The sequence below is a fragment of the Loxodonta africana genome, chromosome 11 (assembly GCF_030014295.1).
Source record: "Loxodonta africana isolate mLoxAfr1 chromosome 11, mLoxAfr1.hap2, whole genome shotgun sequence".
Taxonomy (NCBI): Eukaryota; Metazoa; Chordata; class Mammalia; order Proboscidea; family Elephantidae; genus Loxodonta; species Loxodonta africana.
This window is the reverse complement of record NC_087352.1, coordinates 61,457,901-61,478,516: the sequence shown is the minus strand read 5'-3', so window position 1 is coordinate 61,478,516 and position 20,616 is coordinate 61,457,901. Positions and strand designations below refer to the sequence as shown.

General features: G+C 43.0%; 1 protein-coding gene across 5 annotated transcripts in view; it reads left to right on the top strand.

The window, feature by feature from the left end:
- Nucleotides 1–20,616, top strand: part of SLC14A1 (solute carrier family 14 member 1 (Kidd blood group)) — a 59,428-nt gene that overhangs the window by 20,804 nt on the left and 18,008 nt on the right. For 2 of the 5 annotated variants that reach the window (XM_023543836.2, XM_064294586.1), the window contains exons 2-4: nt 14,877–15,033; nt 15,609–15,798; nt 18,101–18,229. In XM_023543836.2, the coding sequence (XP_023399604.2) occupies nt 14,898–15,033; nt 15,609–15,798; nt 18,101–18,229 (455 nt within the window). In that variant the 5' untranslated portion in view covers nt 14,877–14,897. Of the gene's footprint in view, nt 1–3,312; nt 7,937–14,876; nt 15,034–15,608; nt 15,799–18,100; nt 18,230–20,616 lie in introns of those variants that run through there. The other 3 variants (XM_010586748.3, XM_010586747.3, XM_010586746.3) reach the window with 3 other exon arrangements.

Sequence of the window (20,616 nt, the reverse complement as noted above, 5' to 3'; positions counted from 1 at the left end):
TTTCTATGTCCCCAAGACCCAGAATTGCCACATCAGTTGGGAGGAGGCACCACTGGTCCCAAGAAGCTGAGTTCTAACCTGGCTGCTTCCATAACTGGAGACAAAGTCAAATATGGGTGTTTCTCCAACCAAGCATCGCAACAGCATTGACAATTACCATCTTTTATTAAGAAGCAGAAACTCGTGATTAGTTAGGAGACCTTCTAGTTCCATCACCATTTTTACATCCTAATTTTAAAGAAGAGCTAAGTAATTGTTATTTTTAAAAGCTTTATAGAAAGGATAATGGTGCAAATGCAGAACAGAATTTCAAATTCTCACAGACTTCAGACTTTCTGGAGCCACAGAGGCTGGATAAACCCCTGAAACTATTGTCCTAAGATAAACCTTTAAATCTTAAACCAAAAACATCCCCTGAAGTCTTCTTAAAACCAAACAATAATTTAGCTGAACTAGTAAAAAATGTCTGTCTTGAGCATAATACTCTTTTAAGAGCTATCTATAAGGGATCAGTTTGACAACAGCATCTCAAAAGATTAAATAGGAAAGGTAGAGGGTTGTGAATTTATGTTAACAGAGGAAGAGCAACTCAGAGAAGGAGAGTGAGAATGGTTGCACAACTCGAAGAATGTCATCAATGTTACTGACTTGTACATGTAGAAACTGTATGTTTGTTGTACATATTCTAAACAACAGCAATAACAAAATTAATTAAATTACAAACAAAGGAAAGAAAGAATGGCGTTATAGTGCTTTGCTGGCTTTTTGTAGAAGATATGTCAAAAAATAAATAAGATCTTCTGCATTGGGTTTAATTTTGGTTTTGGATAAACCACTGAGTCAAGTTTATTCTTTTACACCAGAAAACAATGTCAGAGAGATGCAGAAATTCTCCTCCACATCCCTGCACAATTGGGCCAACACCACTATACTGAGGACTGTTAAGGCTCTGGTATGAATGTGTGGTCAGTTAAATCATAATGCCTCAGTTTATCAGCTCAAGAAGTTGAGCATGCAATATGGCCCAGCTTCAAGTTGGTGGATGAGATTGATAGTTGAATATTTGTTGTCAAGGCCCATCAGTTTTTGGCCCCGATCCCAGCTTTGGCAGATGCCAGCGGTAAGAAAAGAAGAGGCAAGGGAAATGGGAGAAGCGGTGAGCGTGAGAAGACTTTGAATCTCTAGTTCTTGGCTGCCAACTGGCGTAAGGCAGGAACATGGTAAAAGGGAGCATTTGGTAGCCAAGAAAGGTTCTTTAAACCAGGCTGAGTGACAAAACTGTACAGACAGAAGACACTAAGCACCCAATTGGGACAACTGTTAGGGACCTGAGCTAACTGCCACTTTCTCTAGCTCCAGAAAGCAGCCTCACTTAGCTGTCTACCCCATTCCTTGCAGCTTTTTGGCTACATTAATGCTGGCTCTCTCCAAGAGAGAGCTCCGTGGTGAGTAACCTAATTTCTGAGAGCTTAGGTAGGAGTGAGCCTCAGCCCATCCCACTCAATGTCTGGTGACAGAGGTCTCTACCAAGAGCCTGGTAGCCCCCAGCTCAGAGAGCCCCATTCACAATGGGGGTGCCAAGCCAACTCACCTTCTCTTCCCAGCCCAATTATGGGATAAAGCTCCATTTCCTAAGCTTGGGACCAATTTCACAATGCCTTTAACAATGAGGAAATAATCCACTGGGCTGTGGATTGCCCTCAGGAGAGTACCAAGGAAAATAGAACCACATCACTCCCCAATCCTCATTTTCCCCAACTCTTTAATCTCTTCCTCAACTTAGCCTGAAGATTGAAAAGATTCTCCTCCTGCCCTTTTCCCTATTGTTCCTCACCAGGAATTGATTTATTTTCTTAATCCTGAAGAAACAAAAGCATCAATATGGTTAATGCTAGCCAATAATGCCCCTTCATACAAAGGGACCCCCCAAGCCCCCCGTGCCCATTCCTCAAGACAGTTCAGTGTCATCAGCAGAAATGTTGTTGCAATAAATATACAAATGTCTAGAAAGCTAATGCTGCCCCTTAGACATGGTCATTTATGCAGTGCACAACCTACACACCCTTAGGTGTGACCCTAGATACCAGAGACCTACATTATGGGTTTTACACTGGCCTGAATATACTTTAAAAGCTGGAAATGAAGTGATCACATGTGAACATCTGATGAAAGTTGTAGGTAGAGATGGAAATTTCCTCATCTTTCTTCTTTGTGCAGGAGGTACAATCTCTGGGTGCTCTCAGCTGTTCGGCCTCTTTCACATCTTAAATAAAAACTCATTTCCACCAAGTCAATTTCGACTCACAGTGACCCCGTAGGACAGAGTAGAACTGCCCCATAAGGTTTCCAAGGAATTTGGACTGCTGGTCGATTTGAACTGCTGACCTTTTGGTTAGCAGCCTGAGCTCTTAACAACTGTGCCACCAGGCCTCCCACATCTTAAATGAAGCTGATTAATTGCATGACTGCATTTAAGAGCTAAAAACGAAGGCACCTCTGTGCCTCCTGCCATCACTCATCCCCGCGGTCCCTGGGCAAGGAGTTGAGCAATCTCGCCCTGCAAGCCTGGAAGCCTCTTGGTTCCACACCTGGGCAATGCCAACCGTAAAGGGTGCCTGCAAGGGGCGTCTGGGACAGTGGAATTTTGACTTTCATCTGGTGCCCTTTTGTCTGACTGTTTACAAGCCAAAACTTTGTAGTGCAGAACACACTCGGGAACATTCTATCCAGGACTTGCCATTTGGCTTCTCTCTTTTTGGGGAGCAGCAGGTAGGAAGAGAATGAGGATGTGTTTAGTGAGCGCTCTCTTTTCCACTTAGGAAAGCCCTGCTCAAGATGCAGAGAAGCCCTCGTGGCATCCTTCTCATGTAGAATTCCTGAGTGTGGGCACTGCCTAATCACACATGCTTGAGGTGCAATTATTTGCAAAGTTATGCTACCTATAGATAAATCAAGAGCAAGCAGCAATCAAAATGAAAGAGTCAAATTTCTGAGTCAAACAACGTATAAATCTCTACCAAGGCAAGAACACTGTCAAAAAACATTAAAACCATGTTATTATCCACAGTTTTGCTTTCCCTTCTTCCCCATTTCTTCATCTAGTCCTTATCTCCTCTTACGTATACTTGATAAACGGCCTCAAAATCTTTCTGGAAAGGAAGAGGCCTGTTATGAATAAAGAGAACTATTGGGTACAAACCTTGTCCTCTAGTATCTTCCGGTCCAGGTGGGATCATGCAGCATAAAATATTTTTAAAAATATAAGACAATACAAGAGTGGTTGTGAGGCTGGGGGGTGGGGGGTGGTGATCACTTGTTCAGTGAGGAACATAAACACAAGTTCAGAAGAACACACTGCGGACGGGAGTCAGCTGGGAAATCCAAATAGAGAAGGAAAAAAGCTGAGTCTGAAAGTTTGGGCGAAGTGTGGGTAAGGAGAGAGAGATCTTTCTAGAGGCAGAAACTCCATGGAGAAAGTTCAAAAGAAAGGAAAGCCCTGTATGTGTTCAATGGTGATTTATAGTCAGATGGAGGGATGGAAGGTAAGTCATTGGGAACAGGGAGAGGAGGAGGGGCAGACAAAGAGGGAGAGGTGGGGGGAGCAGGAGAAGGGCTGGGAAAGATACAGAGAAAAGACCAGTTGCCATTGAGTTGGCTCCAACTCATGGCAACTCCTTGTGTCAGAGTAAAACTGTGCTCCACAGGGTTTTCGATTTTTTGGAAGTAGATCACCAAGCCTTTCTTTCCAGGTGCCCCTGGGAAGACTCAAACCTCCCCCTTTTTGGTTACTGGTTGAGCACATTAACAATTTGCACCACCCAGCAATTTGAAAGACACAGGAGTGACATGGAGAGGAAAACAAAATTAAAGCATGAACCCTCAGCAGATGATACTCCATAAATGATACTGAGAAAAGTCATTGAATCGTGCAGTTAGGGCTGTTTAGAAACACCTAATGCTGAAGATCATTCAAAAGCGGCTGCAGCGGTGTATCCACAGGGAACTGCCAGAAATTCAAGCCGGATTCAGAAGAGGATGCAGAACCAGGGATATCATGGCTGAGGTCAGATGGATCCTGGCTGAAAGCAGAGAATACTAGAAGGATGTTTACCTGTGTTTTATTGACTATGCAAAGGTATTCGACTGTGTGGATCATAACAAATTATGGATAACATTGCAGAGAATGGGAATTCCAGAACACTTAATTGTGCTCATGAGGAACCTGTACATAAATCGAGGCAGTCGTTCAGACAGAAAAGGGGATACTATATGGTTTAAAGTCAGGAAAGGTGTGTGTCAGGGTTGTATCCTTTCGCCATGCCTATTCAATCTGTATGCTGAGCAAATAATCCGAGAAGCTGGACTATACGAAGAACAGGGCATCAGGATTGGAGGTAGGCTCATTAACAACCTGCGTTATGCAGATGACACAACCTTGCTTGCTGAAAGTAAACAGGACTTGAAGCACTTACTAATGAAGATCAAAGACCACAGCCTTCAGTACGGATTACATTTCAACATGAAGCAACCAAAAATTCTGACGACTGGACCAATAAAAAACATCATGATAAATAGAGAAAAGGTTGAAATTGTTGAGGACTTCATTTTACTTGGATCCACAATCAACGCCCATGGAAGCAGCAGCCAAGAAATCAAAAGACGCATCGCATTGGGCAAATCTGTTGCAAAAGACCTTTTTAAAGTGTTGAAGAGTAAAGATGTTACCTTGAAGACTAAGGAGTGCCTGACCCAAGCCATCGTGTTTTCAATCGCCTCATATGCATGAAAAAGGTAGACTACGAATAAGGAAGACCGAAGAAAAACCGAAAGCTTTGAGTTATGGTGTTGGCAAAGAATATTAAATATACCACGGACAGATTTGAATGAACAAATCTGTCTTGGAAGAAGTACAACCAGAATGCTCCTTAGAGGCAAGGATGGCGAGACTATGTCTCACATACTTTGGACATGTTGTCAGGAGGGATCAGTCCCTGGAGAAGAACATCATGCTTGGTAAAGTAGAGGTTTCAGCAACAAAGAGGAAGACACTCTATGAGATGGACTGACACAGCGGCTGCAACAATGGGCTCAAGCATAACAATGTAAGGATAGCGCAGGATCAGGCAGTGTTTCATTCTGTTATACGTAGGGTCGCTATGAGTTGGCACCTAACAACAACAACAATAACACGTGTGAACTCTCATTATTGGATGCCAGTTGTCTCTCTGATCTCCAGCTCCGGGGCTCTCTCCAAGCCACAGCAACTGGGAGGCAGAGACCTGACCCAGGCAGTGACTACTAGGAGCCCCTGGTTTCACGGAATCTTGTAGTGTGAGAACTTGACAAGGTCTGCGTCAGCCACGTACCCAGCTCAGGGCTCTTAAAAATAATTGTTTCATGCTCATAAAGGCACCTTTTCAGATGCAGAAGCCAGGAAGAAGAATTTCCTCTATTTCTAGCTGAATACTTATTGCCATCAAGTCAATTCCAACTCGTAGCGACCCGCTAGGACAGAGTAGAACCACCCCATAGGGTTTCCACGGCTGTAATCTTTATGCAAGCAAGACCCACATCTTTCCCCCTCGGAGCCACTGGTGAGTTCAAACCACTGACCTTTCAAGTGCTTAACTGTTGTGCCACCAGAGCTCCCTTCTTGCTGGATAGAGGGACCCAAATGGGGATTGTCAGGGACAAACCAACCCTGATTGAGTGGGGCAGACATCAAATTGTTGGCATTTTTTCCACACGTCAGGCAGGCATGGTGCTTTACGTACATCATCGCCACACCTCATCCCAATGCTATAAAGGAAGTAACCTTACCCCATTTTGACAGAGAGGCATCTGAGGTTCAGAGAGGGCAACATATCTAAGGTCACACAGCTAGTAAAGGACAAAGCTGGGGTGTCAGGATTCAAACTCAGGCCCGACACCAAAACCCACAGGCTTTGTACTCTTGGGCACGCCATAATGCAAGGTTGTATTTTGCGAGGGACCAGCACTTAAGGTGTGGCCTTACAGGGACAAAGAGAGAGGCCACGGAGGGAAGGTGAGGAGGAGGTGTTCTACCAAGAAGGCCTGAGACTCAGCCCCTGACCAGGACCAGTGAGGCAGACGGCTGCACATGGGTGCCATGTGGAGGCGGAGCAGGATTGGGTCAATAAACGCACATTGACAGTTAATTGGTTAATTAGAGCAAACAATGGGCGGAAGTTGGAAATATTGGAGGGCACTAGAGTGGTCAAGGAAACCCTGGTGGTGTAGTGTTTAAGAGCTAAGGCTGCTAACCAAAAGGCCAGCAGTTCAAATCCACCAGGCGCTTCTTGGAAACCCTGTGGGGCAATTCTACTCTGTCCTATAGGGTCGCTATGAGTTGGCACCAACTTGATTAAAAAAAAAAAAAAAATAGCAATGAGTTTTTTCTAGAGTGGTCAAAAGTACAAACTTTGATGTTTAACTTTGGGCGAGTTATTTAAACTCTCTGAGCCTCAGTTTCATCATCTTCAAAATAGGCATGGTGTTTACCTCAGAGGATTTCTGTGAGGCTGAAATGAATAATGTGTGTAAAGTGCTTAGCCCAGTGCCTGCACACAGAGTGACTGCTCAACCATTTGTAGCAATTATACTCATTACCTTACTATCTGTCATGTTACTGTGAAGAATTGTAGTCCTTTTGCATTAGCAGCTCATGGAGACACTAATGTGGTTCACTTTATTCCCAGACCAGGCTGTCAGACGGGTGTGACTCAGTTTTCTTCTTCAAAGTAACCCTAAGAGTTTATTTTCTCTTATTTTACCAAGAAAAAAAACTTTGCCCAAACCCCAAAACTCTAACCATGAGCCTGGGGCCTTTGGTTTCTCTCCCAGGACCCGGAGGCACATCCGTACATCACAGGGGGCCACCTGGAGGACCGGCTTCCCGGAGCTCAGAGCTGGTCCCTCCCTAGAGGACCAGGATGCCTGTGGTCTGGCGAGTGTCCAGGGGGTGGAGCCAGAGAGGACCCGGGCCGCCTTGTGAAGACAGACCAGGACTATCAGAGCGTCCAGGCAGCGGCCGGACAAGGCTTTACTTGGGGATTTTTCTTTAATTCTGTGCTCATAGACGTGTACTGAGTTAGTTATATTCTTGCCATAAGAGAAGAAGCCACAAAGGTGAAATTTAAGCAGACAGGGGAAGGAAGGGATTTTTTTACCTCAGCTATAAATTCCCCTGCTGTAGGAATGCCTCCTGACTTTTAAAAGGCAGCAGAGTTGTGTTCTGAGATTCTCACCTGCAAAGAGAGACGTTCCAAGGGAACATTTGTATGTTTGCTTTCTCCTCATTGGGGAAAAGGGCAGGCTGGCTTACAGAAAGCAAGTTGTGTACATCTCCCCCTCCCCACCTTCCCTCCACGCCCCTGGGGATCTGACTGGATTCTGACACCTGTGAAGAAGCTGTTATCAAGCTAGGAGAAAATTCCAGCCCAGGAGCAAGGCCTTCTCTCCAGGATCCACTCTGCTGCAAACTGCCCCGAGTTTTACAGTTTAAGTGAGGTTATGTTCACCCTTTCCAGCTGTAAATCTTTCCAAAAATAGTTGACGGTGAGGGTAGGAGCTAAAGGAAACAGCGGGGAGAAGAAAAGATGGACTCAAGTAGGACTATCGCTGGGCAAAGACCCCAGGACGCCGTGGACATGATGGAGAAGGGGTTGGCACCGTGTCAAGAAGAGAGAGAGACATCAGGTACAGGAACCTAGGGACCAGTTCACCGGCATTGCTTTGGCTCTGGTGCCCAAAGTGGGAGGGGAAAGCCATCCATGGATATGCAGAGTGGGGTTCCAGTATAAAACGGTTGGTGCCTCCCACCCAGCACTATCTCCTCCTGAACACTCTTCCTTTTCATAGCGCCCAGCAAGGCTTTATCAGCCCTGCCTTCTGACACCGGGAAGCCAGGTGGAGCGTGAGTACCCTCCTTGTTACTATTAATTTCCAACTCTGTATTGCTTGGGGCTTGTGTTATTTTCCTAATTTTTGCTTTTTCCCTTTTTGTTTTGTTGTTGTTAGCTGCAGTCAATTTTCAACTCATAGCAACACTGTGTGACAGAGTAGAACATAGGGTTTTCTTGGCTGTAATCTTTACAATATGGGCAGTTCTACTCTGCCCTACAGGGTCGTTATGAGTCAGAATTGACTGGACAGCACACAACAAGTACAACAATCTTTACGGGAGCAGATTGCCAGGCCTTTCATGGAGCCGCTGGGTAAGTTCGAACCACCAACCTTTCAGTTAACAGCTGAGCACTTAACTGTTGCACCACCAGGGCTCCTTATTATTATTATTTTAAGGGAGGAACATGTTTCAGATTGTCAGAACTGTGTAGAAGCAACAAAAGCAGAGTTCTGGTCAATTAGAAAAGAGTTTATTAAAGCCAGGTGCATCTTCCAGAACCTAAAATGCAGTGTCTTTATTCATGGTTTTGGAAGCAGGACTTTAGCCCATGTGGAAGAGGGTATGCAGCAAGGTGTCCACTTAATGTGCTGAACGGTTGAGTTAATCAACACCGTATAGGAGTTTCAGGCTGTGTTCTCGAAATAAGTAAAGTTGGAGGCATGTATCTATAGGACTCAAAAGAAGAAAGTGGGGTTGTGGGTATGACCTTTTCCAGTTGTAGCTTATGGGCTCCCCTGCATGTGATACCATGCCAAAGGGAGTCTGCAGAGAACAGCCTTCTGGAGAACTGTTGTTGTCTTGTGCCATGCAGTTGGTCCCAACTCATGGCGACCCCATGTGATACAGTGTAACTGCTCCATAGGGTTTCCTTGGCTGTAATCTATAGGGAAACAGATCACGAGGACTTTTCTTCCGTGATGCCTCTCAGTGGGTGCAAACTGCCAGCCACAGCTTCTTCACCACCTGAGCACAAACTGTTTGTGCCACCCAAGGACACTGGGATAATAGTCCACCACAATTTTAATTTGGCAGCTTCTTTGCAGCTACACTTTCTGGCAGGTGGAATTCAGACCTCAAGGCTTCTAGGAGTGCTGTGTTCCAAGGAGGGAAGTGTTTTCATCAGGAGATGAGAATACCTGACAGTATCTTCTCTGTTTCTGATTACAGCTTTAAAGAACACAGAGCACCTCCTGCCACTTAAAATCAAAAACTACCTAAAATAAAGATTATCATAAGTACCAAATCAATGTCAATACTGCAAGCCTCTTTACAATGATAGAGCATGAATGTTTGAATACTTTCTTTCATATTTATACCCAAAACATTATCTTATTTTTAGAAATGATATACGAGGCATAGAAAATTGAAGACCTGCAATTGTACAAATTTCCAGTATGTGCTGACTATAGAATGCATTTTATTTTGTGCAATAAAATAGGGAATGTTAGTTGAACTGAAATCTTGGTATTGTCTTATATTAAAATGATGAGCACTTTTGTGATCTGTGCTGTGAAAGGTGCTTTCGGATGCTTGCCGGAAAGCTAACCAGGTGCAGCTTCCATTTGCTTGGGATGTAAATTTCAGCACACATAGGCCTTGTGGTTGGCATGGCAGTGGTGCAGGAGAGGGAGGCCCACTTGAGGCATGGGGACATGTTTGTCAGAAGAGCCACTGCCTCTGGTAAGGGCACAGGGTAGAACTAGGAACAGCAGAGCCCATTCTTTGTTGTTGTTCAACCCCCACCCCAAGGTTATTTCAAGGTGGCTATGAAGACATTCTGCGTCTTCTGCATCAGTGAGCACTAGCCTCCATTGCAGACCCTGGCATACACAGCTATACTCCCACTGGTCATTGACTTGAACAGATTCTTGGGTGGTTTTAATGTGCCTGGCCCCACAGTGGAAGACAAGAAACACTGGGGCTTCCCATCCATAAGGCTGACTGCCTATCACTTGCTGAGTGAACTCCAATGGTCCTCACTCTGGACCTCAGTTTTCTCTTCTATACAGTAAAAGGTTGAGCTTTGCAGTCTTTAAAATCTCTTCAAACTCTCAAATTTTTCGAGTTTTTTCAACTCTGGGCTCTAAGAAAGTGTTGATGTTGAGCTCAAGGATGTGGTTCTCCAAGATGCCTGTGATTTCGGCAGAGGAAATGGGGGAGACATCTATACTGAAAGAATATGACTGTCTCCTCTTGTCTCTTTCTTTCCTGTTATCTTTCATTCTTCTTTCTTTGTTTCTCTTAACATTGTATAAGATGACAGCCCCATTATTGAGTTTCTTAATATTATTCTCCATCAAACAAAAATATGCATAATCTAACCCCCAGACACAACAATCTGGTACATAACTAGATAGATTATTTCCCATGGACAAACAGTTTTTTTCTAAGACATGTCAGAAATATCTTCCACAATTGTGGATTTTTCTAAATCACTCTGGCAGAGTGTTTGTTTTCAAGTTTCAGACCAAACCAGTAGAAGAGAGTAAAAATGAAATAAAAGCAGATAAAAGAAATACCACACATATAACATTTCTGGAATTTCCAAAGGATGAATGATATCCTTAGACACAAAGCAAGTTAAAAAAAAAAAAACTTATAAAAAGGTGTCAGACTTGTTGAATTGAACTAAGAATTATTTATTAATAAGATAATTTCCAATATTTAAAAATTCTTATTCAGATAAAAGAAAAAATGCCATTTAGCAGTCTTGCACTGAGCTTAAGCTATGCCTAAAGTATAGTAATCTTACTACAGAAAATAGAGCCCATACCATCTCTTCCTGTTCTCACATTTCATAAAGAACAAGACTTGTTGTGTTGGTGTTAGTCCCCAAGTTAGAGCCCTGGTGGTTTGCCCTAAGTGTTTTGGGGGCAGGCTTCAGATCTGCCAACCTCCTGCCAGTGCAGCAGAACAAAAACTGTTGTCTCCCTTCCCGTTGGCAAGCTCTTTGCTGATGGAGAACTGCATTACCCCTTAAAGGCCTCCACCCAGGGCCACATCTCATCAGGAATTCATTGGGTGTCCTCCTGCCTCCCTCCATCTTGCATTTCATGCGCTCATCCCAGCCAGGACGAGCGTTCTGATAGTTCACATATTTTTGCCTTTGTCATGTACAGAGAGAAAGGAAGGATGAATGGACAGTCTTTGGTGGTGCTGGTGATGCCCCTCATGGTCCTCTTTGGGCGGACCCTTTTGGAAATAAATCCAGTAAGGCAGTACACAAAAGGCTTCAGCCAGCTAAGTTGGCCCTTGCCCATGGGCCAGACAAAGAGGTATGAAGCCTTTGTCCAGCTTCTAGCACTGGGGAACCTCAGCGCTGTACTCCTAGCTGGTGTGCTTTTTCTGAACAAGACTGGGAAGCGGGGGTCAGCAAGCTCTGCTGAGCAGTGCAGCTGTGGGTGAGTCAAATGCATAGGGGTCTTGGTCCAAAACGTCACATGGCATCTGTCTTGACAGGTTAGATGCTGACTGCTGAGCTGCAGGGTTTTGACAGCCATGGAAAAGCTAGGAAAGATTACCTGGGGTTTAAATTTTATTCTGCTTCTAATTTATTCGTTTCTTCCCTTTTCTTCCCTTTACTTTATTGTCCACTCTTCTTTGTTGAGATTAAGTGGCCTACTTGGTTGGGATTGAAACATTTCCATCAGTGGGAGGTCCTGGCTTAATAGTCTAGCATTGCCTTTCCAATTAGGATGTGTGGCTTCTACAGTTCTCTAAAGAAATACAAATATTCTAGCATGAGAAAATTCTAGGGCTAACTACAACTTAAAGGTACTCATTTCTCATAACCAGTTCTCATAACTGAGTTCAGTAAAGGTGGAGCCAGTGGCCAGTGCTCCCAGGGGCTGGAAAGATTCAGTAGTTCAGATAAATGGGCCCTGGGTGGTGCAGATGGTTAAACACTGGCTATTAACTGAAAGGTTGGTGGTTCAAGCCCAACCAGAGGTGCCTTGGAAAAAAGGCCTGACAATCTGCTTCCAAAAGGTCACAGCCATGAAAACCCTGTGGACAGTAGTTCTACTATGACACACCTGGGATCAGATGAGTCAGGATCGACTCGGCAACTGATGGGGGTGGGGCTCTGCAACAGCAGCCAAGTGTCTGCTGGAGTCATGAGGAGAACCCTGTCTCTAGGGTATCATAGCCCTACAACCCACCCCAAGAAGTGGATATTAGAGACAAAAATTGCAATAAGCCCTTTGTATGTCGGGCTGTGGATTTGGACAAAAATGGTTTAATCTTTAACTTGGGGTGGTTCAGCAGGAAACTCAGGCCATTCAGGTTCTCAATTGTGTCTGGCCAGTTTATAATATCAGGTTTCATATCTGTATCTTCAAAATCTCTGAAGTGACGGATTATTTAAAACCCTGTAAATAAATACATGCTCAAAATTTTGAGAGCATGAATTTGTTTATTCCGGAATAGACTGTATGCCTAGTTGTTCCTGTAGTTAATAGAAAAGGCCATTTTAATGTTTTCATGTCATGTTGTCTCTTTAAAAAAAAAGCCAAACCCATTGCCATCTAGTTGATTCTGACCCTAAAAGACAGAGCGGGGCTGCCCCATAGGGTTTCCAAGGAGTGGCTGGAGGATTCAAACTGCAGACTTTTTGGTTGGCAGCTGAGCTCTTAACCACTGCATCACCAGGGCCCCACTGCCTTTTTCCAAAAAAAGCAAACTCACTGCCATCAAGTCGATTCCAACTCATAGCAACCCCATAGGGTTTCCAAGACTGTAAATCTCTACAGAAGCAGACTGCTACATCTTTCTCCCATGGAGCGGCTGGGGGCTTCAAACTGCCAACCTTTCGGTTAGCGCTCTATCATTTTAACCACTATGGCACCAGCTGCCTCTTTAGGACTTGTTATATTCACCTATAGAAACTCCAGGTGGTTTTATCTTTGAGCTTCTTGTCATTTGCTGGACTGATGCCTGATGCTTCTCATAACTTGGTGTGATCTTGAAAATAGGTCACTGAGCTGAGGAAGGGGCCTACCAAGTAATATTTTCAGTTATGAGGTTTAAAGAGGGAGATAACCGAAAATAAATGATAGACATCATTTAGACGGATTATGAAGTAAATGGCAAATTTTCATAGTTGCTTAATTATTCAAACAGTTTTATAGGCTTAACTGTGGGGTCAGCTGAGCTCCATATGGACTTAGTTTTGGCTCCTGATCTCTAACAGTTTTCAGTTTAAGAATTTCTTAATGCAGAGATTCATTGAAAGTCTCACAAATGCTGGTGCCTAATGTTGCTTTGCAAAGAGAAAATGAGCTTGGTGTGGAATCCGTTATATAAATAGCTCATACTTTGTGTAATGATTAATGGTTCACTGTTGTGAACCATTGGTGGCATAGTGGTTAAGAGCCACAGCTGCTAACTAAAAGGTCAGCAGTTGGAATCCACCAGGCTCTCCCTGGAAACCCTATGGGGCAGTTCTACTCTGTCCTGTAGGGTCACTATGAGTCGGAATTGACTCGACAGCAACGGGTTTTGTTTGTTTGTTTTTTTGTTTAAAAAATAGAATGGTTCATTGGGCAGTGAAGTAATATAATCAAAATGTAATTGTTAATCAGTAAAAAATCAGCTATCCACATTTGATTTCTGTACTGGGATTAATAGGAGCAAAAACTAGGGTCAGAATTTACCAAAAAAAATTACACGACTTTGTTATCTGTTAATAGCTATATTTGTTGGCTATGGTGAAAGAACAATTATGGGGCCAAAAACCAAAAATAGCCATGAGGACCGCTTGCTCACAGCCTGGCCACAGGGAGAAGACGAACTGGTGTATCTGCAGGAGCTTTGGGTATTGCCTTGGTCATGTCGTCTGTGACTATGGCCTCAGCAGCCCACAATTGTGCCTTCAGGGTCTGATGGCTTTGGTGCTTCCCTACCTCACCCTTACCTGGCTGTGCTCCCGGCTTTTCTTGCATACTCAGTGTGGTTTTGCTATTGTCCTTGGCGCTTTGCCTAACTCTGGGATTTCACCGTTGGTATTCTTTTGTATTTACCAGCGGCACCATGAAGCATTCTCTGTCTGCAGGGTACCAGATTCTGGTGATGTTAATGTTTTCCTGTTACATACTTATCATGAGACGTGAACAGTGTCCTAATGAATACGAGTCATGGTTATGTCATTAGTATTTTCCTGAAATGTGCTCATTTCAGTTATGTACATTCATGTATCATACAACCCTTAGGTGTTCAACAACTTTGCCCACTTCCACCTTTCCAGTTTCTATGCCTTTGTGGAATATCATTCTGGTCTATTTTAAAACACTTGAATAACAAACTTAAGAAGTAATGGGTATTTGAGGCAGTTGCCTGATAATAAAGACAAATTCATGTAGTCTTTGATGTGGAGTGTGTGAGGGCGTTTTCCTTGGCTGTTCTCCACACACAAACTGTTCTTAAAAATAAAACGCTTCATAGTAAATTAAAATTTTAATTTGTAAGGCTTCTTTTCTTGAAAGTAGCCAGTCTGTATGAGTGAGCAGGCCATTCTGCAACCTGGTTTGTTGCACCTCCAATTCAGAGCGTGAACCTTAAGCACTTGATCTTCACCCTTCCTATATTGTTATTTGACTTGTGTTGAAATGAACTCTTTTCAGCCTCCTCCACTAAACTGAGCTCCTTGAGTGCAGGAAGCAGGTATTCAATACTTGTTGAACTAGAAACTGAACTTTATGAAATAAAAGACCAAAACCATCATCTCACCCTTGACATTGATGACAAGAGTGATATGGGATTCAGATTTAGGTATAATCTCCTTCATGATATGTCAAGAGGAATATGGTGTTTTCTCAGTCCCATGGGTCATCATGGTCCTGATGAAGAGCCTTTAAACTCATGTTCTGTAGCTACTGTGACCAAGCCTAAAGCTGATCAGTCTGGAGTGTGTGGCATATGGAACATCTGTGAGCTCTGTTTTTTTCTCAAGGAGCCAGAGGAAGAGAAAGCCATGGAAGACGGCTCCACTATTGTTAAACTGGACCGGGGTGAAAACCAGGTTTCCCCACGTGGAGGGAGAAGATACTTTCCCAAGGCACTTGGCTACATCACTGGCAATATGAAAGAATTTGCTGACTGGCTAAAAGGTATTTATCTTCCATCCCCTACAGAGATGGGAGAAGCAGCTTTGGGGGGAATGGTTTGCTTGCTCCTTTACATATATGTTTAGTTGTATCCCCCAACCTTATATCTATCTCTTTCCTCCTCTTTTGTCTACTTTTCACCTTCTACTTTCCTGCAAACATCTTCTATTATTTTCATAGAGATAGTCATCAAGGCCAGGGACCTGCTTATATTAGGAGAAGACATCTGGCTCAACACTGTCATTTCAATATTTATTAACTGAAATTTTACCATTAGTAATTTATTCCTTTGGCTTGAAGGTCTGCACCTCTGAACACAGTAAATAAGTGCATTAGCTGCTTTCTGGCGTTTAGGTTCTAATAGGGGCAGTGTGGGTTGGGCATAAAGAAGCTAGATGATTTCAGGATCTGGGTACCGCTGAGGAGCCAAAGGGTTCGGAGAGAAAAAGCTTAAAGGAACATCAAAAATAGGTTTCACCTTGATCACAGGTAATTGTGATGATTTTGCTCAGGGTATTGGGAAGGCGCGTCATTGGCCCTGGCCACTTCCTCAGGTCTGCCTGTGTCATTTCTTCCAGACAAGCCTGTGGTGCTTCAGTTCATTGACTGGATTCTTCGGGGTATGTCCCAAGTGGTGTTTGTCAGCAACCCCATCAGTGGAATCCTGATTCTGGTGGGACTTCTTGTCCAGAACCCCTGGTGGGCTCTCAATGGCTGTGTGGGAACCGTGATCTCCACTCTGACGGCCCTGCTGCTCAGTCAAGACAGGTAGGAGGCCAGCCAGTGACTGTGGGCTGAGTGATAATGCCACACCCTCCTCAGGAGAAACAACCTTTATTCCACAGAACTCTTTATATTTGCTTTTAGTCAGAGGTCAGAGAATCATTTATAGTCTTTGATTTACAGCGCCTGAACAACAACGAGTAAGTGGTCAGTCTGAATGACTCCAGATTCTCATGGCAATGCATGTAACCAGAACTAAGCTGCAAAGTAATTTCCAGGAGAGGTCCTGTAAGGATCTTCTTTACTGATTGATAAAATTGTTTATCATCAGCATTTTGTTTGGGCAAAAATTCTTATGAGTTCATGAAAAGTCTTAGTGGGCTTAATAACCTTCATTATCATGTTTCCACAGTTAGTTTAGCAAACTTAATCTTCATAGATAGTGCAAAGGTTAGGCTCAGCTTCTATAGAGATGAATGACTGTAAATTCCAAGTTCGCAGATTCTGACTTAGGAAGTGTGAGTGAGTCTTCTGAAACGTGTGTTCAGTTAAAAGTAGCATGTACTTCATAAATTGATCTATCATTGAATAAGCAATGAGCTGACTCCCACCAGGGAAGTAGCTGGGACCTGGCTACTAATTCCTTCAGGTGTCCAGGGTCAATGCGTAATTACCAATGGGTGACCCTTCTGCAGCTATGATCCTGTAACACTTACTGTAAATTGCCTTAGGACGTTCTCTAGGGGAGAGTCAGCAAATGTGCCTCTTTTCCATCAGGTCCAAGAAGCCTGGTTTGCTGCCTGTAGAGGATGGTTTTGTATCCTAAGTTTAACCCTATTCCAATGTGCACCAACAAATGGTCTTCCGGGGTTGGGAGGTGGTGTGACCTAGACTTGTGCCATGTTGAATATTCCTTCACTGTCATGTTCCAATCAAAGTTGATCTCATTTTCCTTATCAGATATTATTTATAAAACAAGCCATATTTACAAGTGTTAATTTTCATATCTCTTTTTACTTCCCTTGGTCTTAAAGGACCGAATTAAAATTGCAGTCTTCATTTTAAGTGAATGCCCATCTTTCTATTCCTTTAACCAAGGCATCTCATAAGCTGTTACCGCACTTAACCATTTGTGCCCCTCCAGAGACTCCTTTATCACTTCCTAGGCTAAACCAATACAATTTGTATCACCTCCCACAAGTCCTGAAGACTTACTTAAGAGAGGCAAAGTTCTTTTGAACAGGGATTCCCATCTCGAATGCTCTTGCTCAGATGAATGACCCTGACATCATCTTGCATGTTGCATTGTTGCCCCCTTGCCCCCAGGTGAAAACAGCCAAGAAGCTCTCGTGCCTTCAGTACTGCCTCATAGTTGCAAGGCTTCCTAGCTGCCATCACCTCCCTCTAAGGCCATACATTCGACCTCACTCACACAGGTCACCACCTTCACACGCCCATGGCCCTCACAGACGTGGTCCCCTAAGGGCTGAATTCTTGGGAAGTCAGTCTGAGCCCTTCATGGTACCAGATATTGCCAACTCTCAGAGCACTGATTTGGGGGGCAGTGGGGCTGGCTCATCAGCTTTGCAGCATATTCTACAGAAATCATTCCATTTCTCACTCAGGGCTTCTAGTTCCCAATTATGAAATGGGAACCACTTTGGCCCTGAGTAAAAACTAACCTGTGGGATAACCTTTGGAAGTAAGGTTAAATATTGAGGAGAAAGAATTAGGTATTAAATATGCACATAATTAAATGGAGGTAAATTTGCCAGGTAAAAGAAAATAATTGTTTTTCTTTTTGATACCTTGGAAATGTATGTTTAGAAAAACAAAATGGAAGCATAGGTGTATGCAAAGTTGGAAGGTTCATGTTTATAGGGTCAAAGATACTATAGTTTTACGTTTCAGGAGCCTTATATCCCTCCCAAGAAATTAGATTTAGGAACCAGTTTATATGTAAAAGCTGTATTCAAGGCAAAAGCCCTTAATGATACAAAGAAACAATAATAACTTTCTCAAGGAAAGACTAAAAGGAAGAACATGTAGTCTTGCTAATTTCTCTTTCCTCCCCTTAGATGCAGGAGGTCTATCTTGAACCACAATACTCTGTGTGTGTTAGAGGGGGCGGAGGTGTTACACATGAACGTTTGTATTTTTTAATCTATTTTACTTGTTATGTTTTTATTTGTATCGGTATAATGCTTACCTAGTTCTTGAGATGTATTTCCAAATATTAGTCTTGTTTTCTAATATGGGAATGATCTGGAAGTTTACAAGTGTGATTTTTGTGCAAGGCCAGCTGAAGTCCACCCAGACGTATTCATGCTCTGCCTCCCACCCACAGATCAGCAATAGCCGCGGGGCTCCAGGGATACAATGCCACCCTGGTGGGAATACTCATGGCTGTCTTTTCAGACAAAGGAAACTATTTCTGGTGGCTATTATTCCCCGTATGTGCTATGTCCATGACTTGGTAAGTTGTACCTGGTTTTCAAAGTGCCTTTACTTCAAAAATTTAGATTCAGGTTATGTCACTAGAACCAGAAACAACCATTTTAAAAGATGTAAATTTCCTTACAACCAGTTATTTGGCCTTTGTGTCTGGTCTCTCTACAACATTCCCCAGTACTTTCCCCTTAGCCACCAGGGCCAGATGCCATTGAGTCAGTCCAACTCATGGCCATCCCAAGTGTGTCAGAGCAGAACCGTGCTCCCTAGGATTTCCAATGGCTAAATTGTTCCAAAGTAGGTGGCCAGGCCTTTCTTTCAAGGTGCCTCTGGATGATCTTGAACCTCCAAACTTCTTTTTATTTTTATTTATTTATTTGTTTTTACTGTGCTTTACAGGAAGGTTTACAGAGCAAATTAGGTTCTCATTAAAAAATTAATACACATATTGTTTTGTGACTTTGGTTACCAACCCCAAGACATGCCAGCACTCTCTCTTCTTGGCCTTGGGTTTGCCATTTTCAGCTCTCCTGTCCTCTCCTGCCTTTTTGTCCTTGCCCCTGGGCTGGTGTGCCCCTTAAGTCTCGTTTTGTTTTATGAACCTGTCTAATCTTTGAGTGAAGTGTGAACCTCAGGAGTGACCTCAGTACTAAGTTAAAAGGGTGTCCAGGGGCCATACTCTCCAGGCTTCTCCAGTCTCTGTCAGTCCAATAAGTCGTCTTGTTTTGTGAGTTAGAATTTTGTTCTACATTTATCTCCAGCTCTGTCCAGGACCCTCTATCGTTATCCTTGTCAGAGCAGTCAGTGGCGGTAGCCAAGCACCACCTAGTTGTACTGGACTCAGTCTGGTGTAGGCTGTGGTAGTTGTGGTCCGTTAGCCCTTTAGGACTAATCTTTCCTTTGTGTCTGGTTTTCTTCATTCTTCCTTGCTCCAGACAGGGTGGGGTAGTGGAGTGTCTTAGATAGCCACTCACAGGCTTTTAAGACCCCAGACACTACTCACCAAAGTAGGATGTAGAAGGTCTTCTTTATAAACTATGTTATGCCAATTGAGCTAAATGTCCCCCAAGACCATGGTCCCCAGCCCTCAGCCCAGTAATTTGGTCCCTCAGGGAGTTTGGATGTATCTACGGCGTTTCCATGACCTTGCCTTGGACAAGTTGTGCTGGCTTCCCAGTATTGTGTACTGTCTTACCCTTCACCAGAGTTACCTCTTATCTCTTGCCTATTTAGTGTTTTTCTTTCCTTACCACTGCCCACCCTTGTAATCATCAAAGATGGTTTCTTTTTGTGGGTAAACATTTTCATGAGTTTTTATAACAGTGATCTCATACAATATTTGTTCTTTTGTGATTGACTTGTTTAATTCAGCATAATGCCCTTCAGATTCATTCATTTTGTGAGATATTTAGCAAATTCATCATTGTTCCTTAACGTTGTGTAGTATTCTATTGTGTGTATGCACCATAGCTTGTTTATCCATTCCTCTGTTGAAGGGCACTTAGGTTGTTTCTATCTTTTTGCTATTGTGAATAATGCCTCAATGAACATGGGTGTGCATACATCTATTCGTGTGACATGTCTTATTTCTCTAGGATATATTCTTAGGAGTGGGATTGCTGGATTGTATGATATTTCTATTTCTAGCTTTTTAAGGAAGCGCCGTATCATTTTCCAAAATGGTTGTACCGTTTTACATTCTCACCAGCAGCACCTAAGAGTTCCAGTCTCCCCGCTGTCTCTCGAACATTAGTTATTTTGTTTTTTTAATTCATGCCAGTAATGTTTGGGTGAGATTGTATCTCATTTTAGTTTTGATTTGCATTTCTGTAATGGCTGGTGTTCTCGAGCATTTCCTCATGTGTTAGTTAGCTGCTTGAATGTCTTCTTCGGTGAAGTGTCTGTTCATATCCTTTGTGCATTTTTTAATTGGATTATTTGTCTTCTTTGTTGTAGAGGTGTTGATTTTAGAGATTAGAGCTGTCAGATTTCTCATAGCCAAAAATTTTTTCCCAGTCTGTAGGTTCTGTTTTTACTCTTTTGTTGAAGTCTTTTGATGAGCATAAGTGTTTAATTTTTAGAAGACCCCATTATATAGCTTATCTTCTGGTGTTTGTATATTGTTAATTATGATTTGTATCCTGTTTATGCCCTGTATTAGGCCCTCTAGCATTGACCCTATTTTTTCTTCTACAATCTTTATAGTTTTTGGTTTTATATTTAGATCTTTGATCCATTTTGAATCAGTTTTTTGTGTATGGTGTAAGGTATGGGTGCTGTTTCATTTTTTTGCAGATGGATATCCAGTTTTTCCAGCACTGTTTCTTAAAAAGCCTGTCTTTTCCCCATTTAATGGACTTTGGGCCTTTTGTCGAAGATCAGGTAACCATGGTGGGTGGATTTACATCTGGG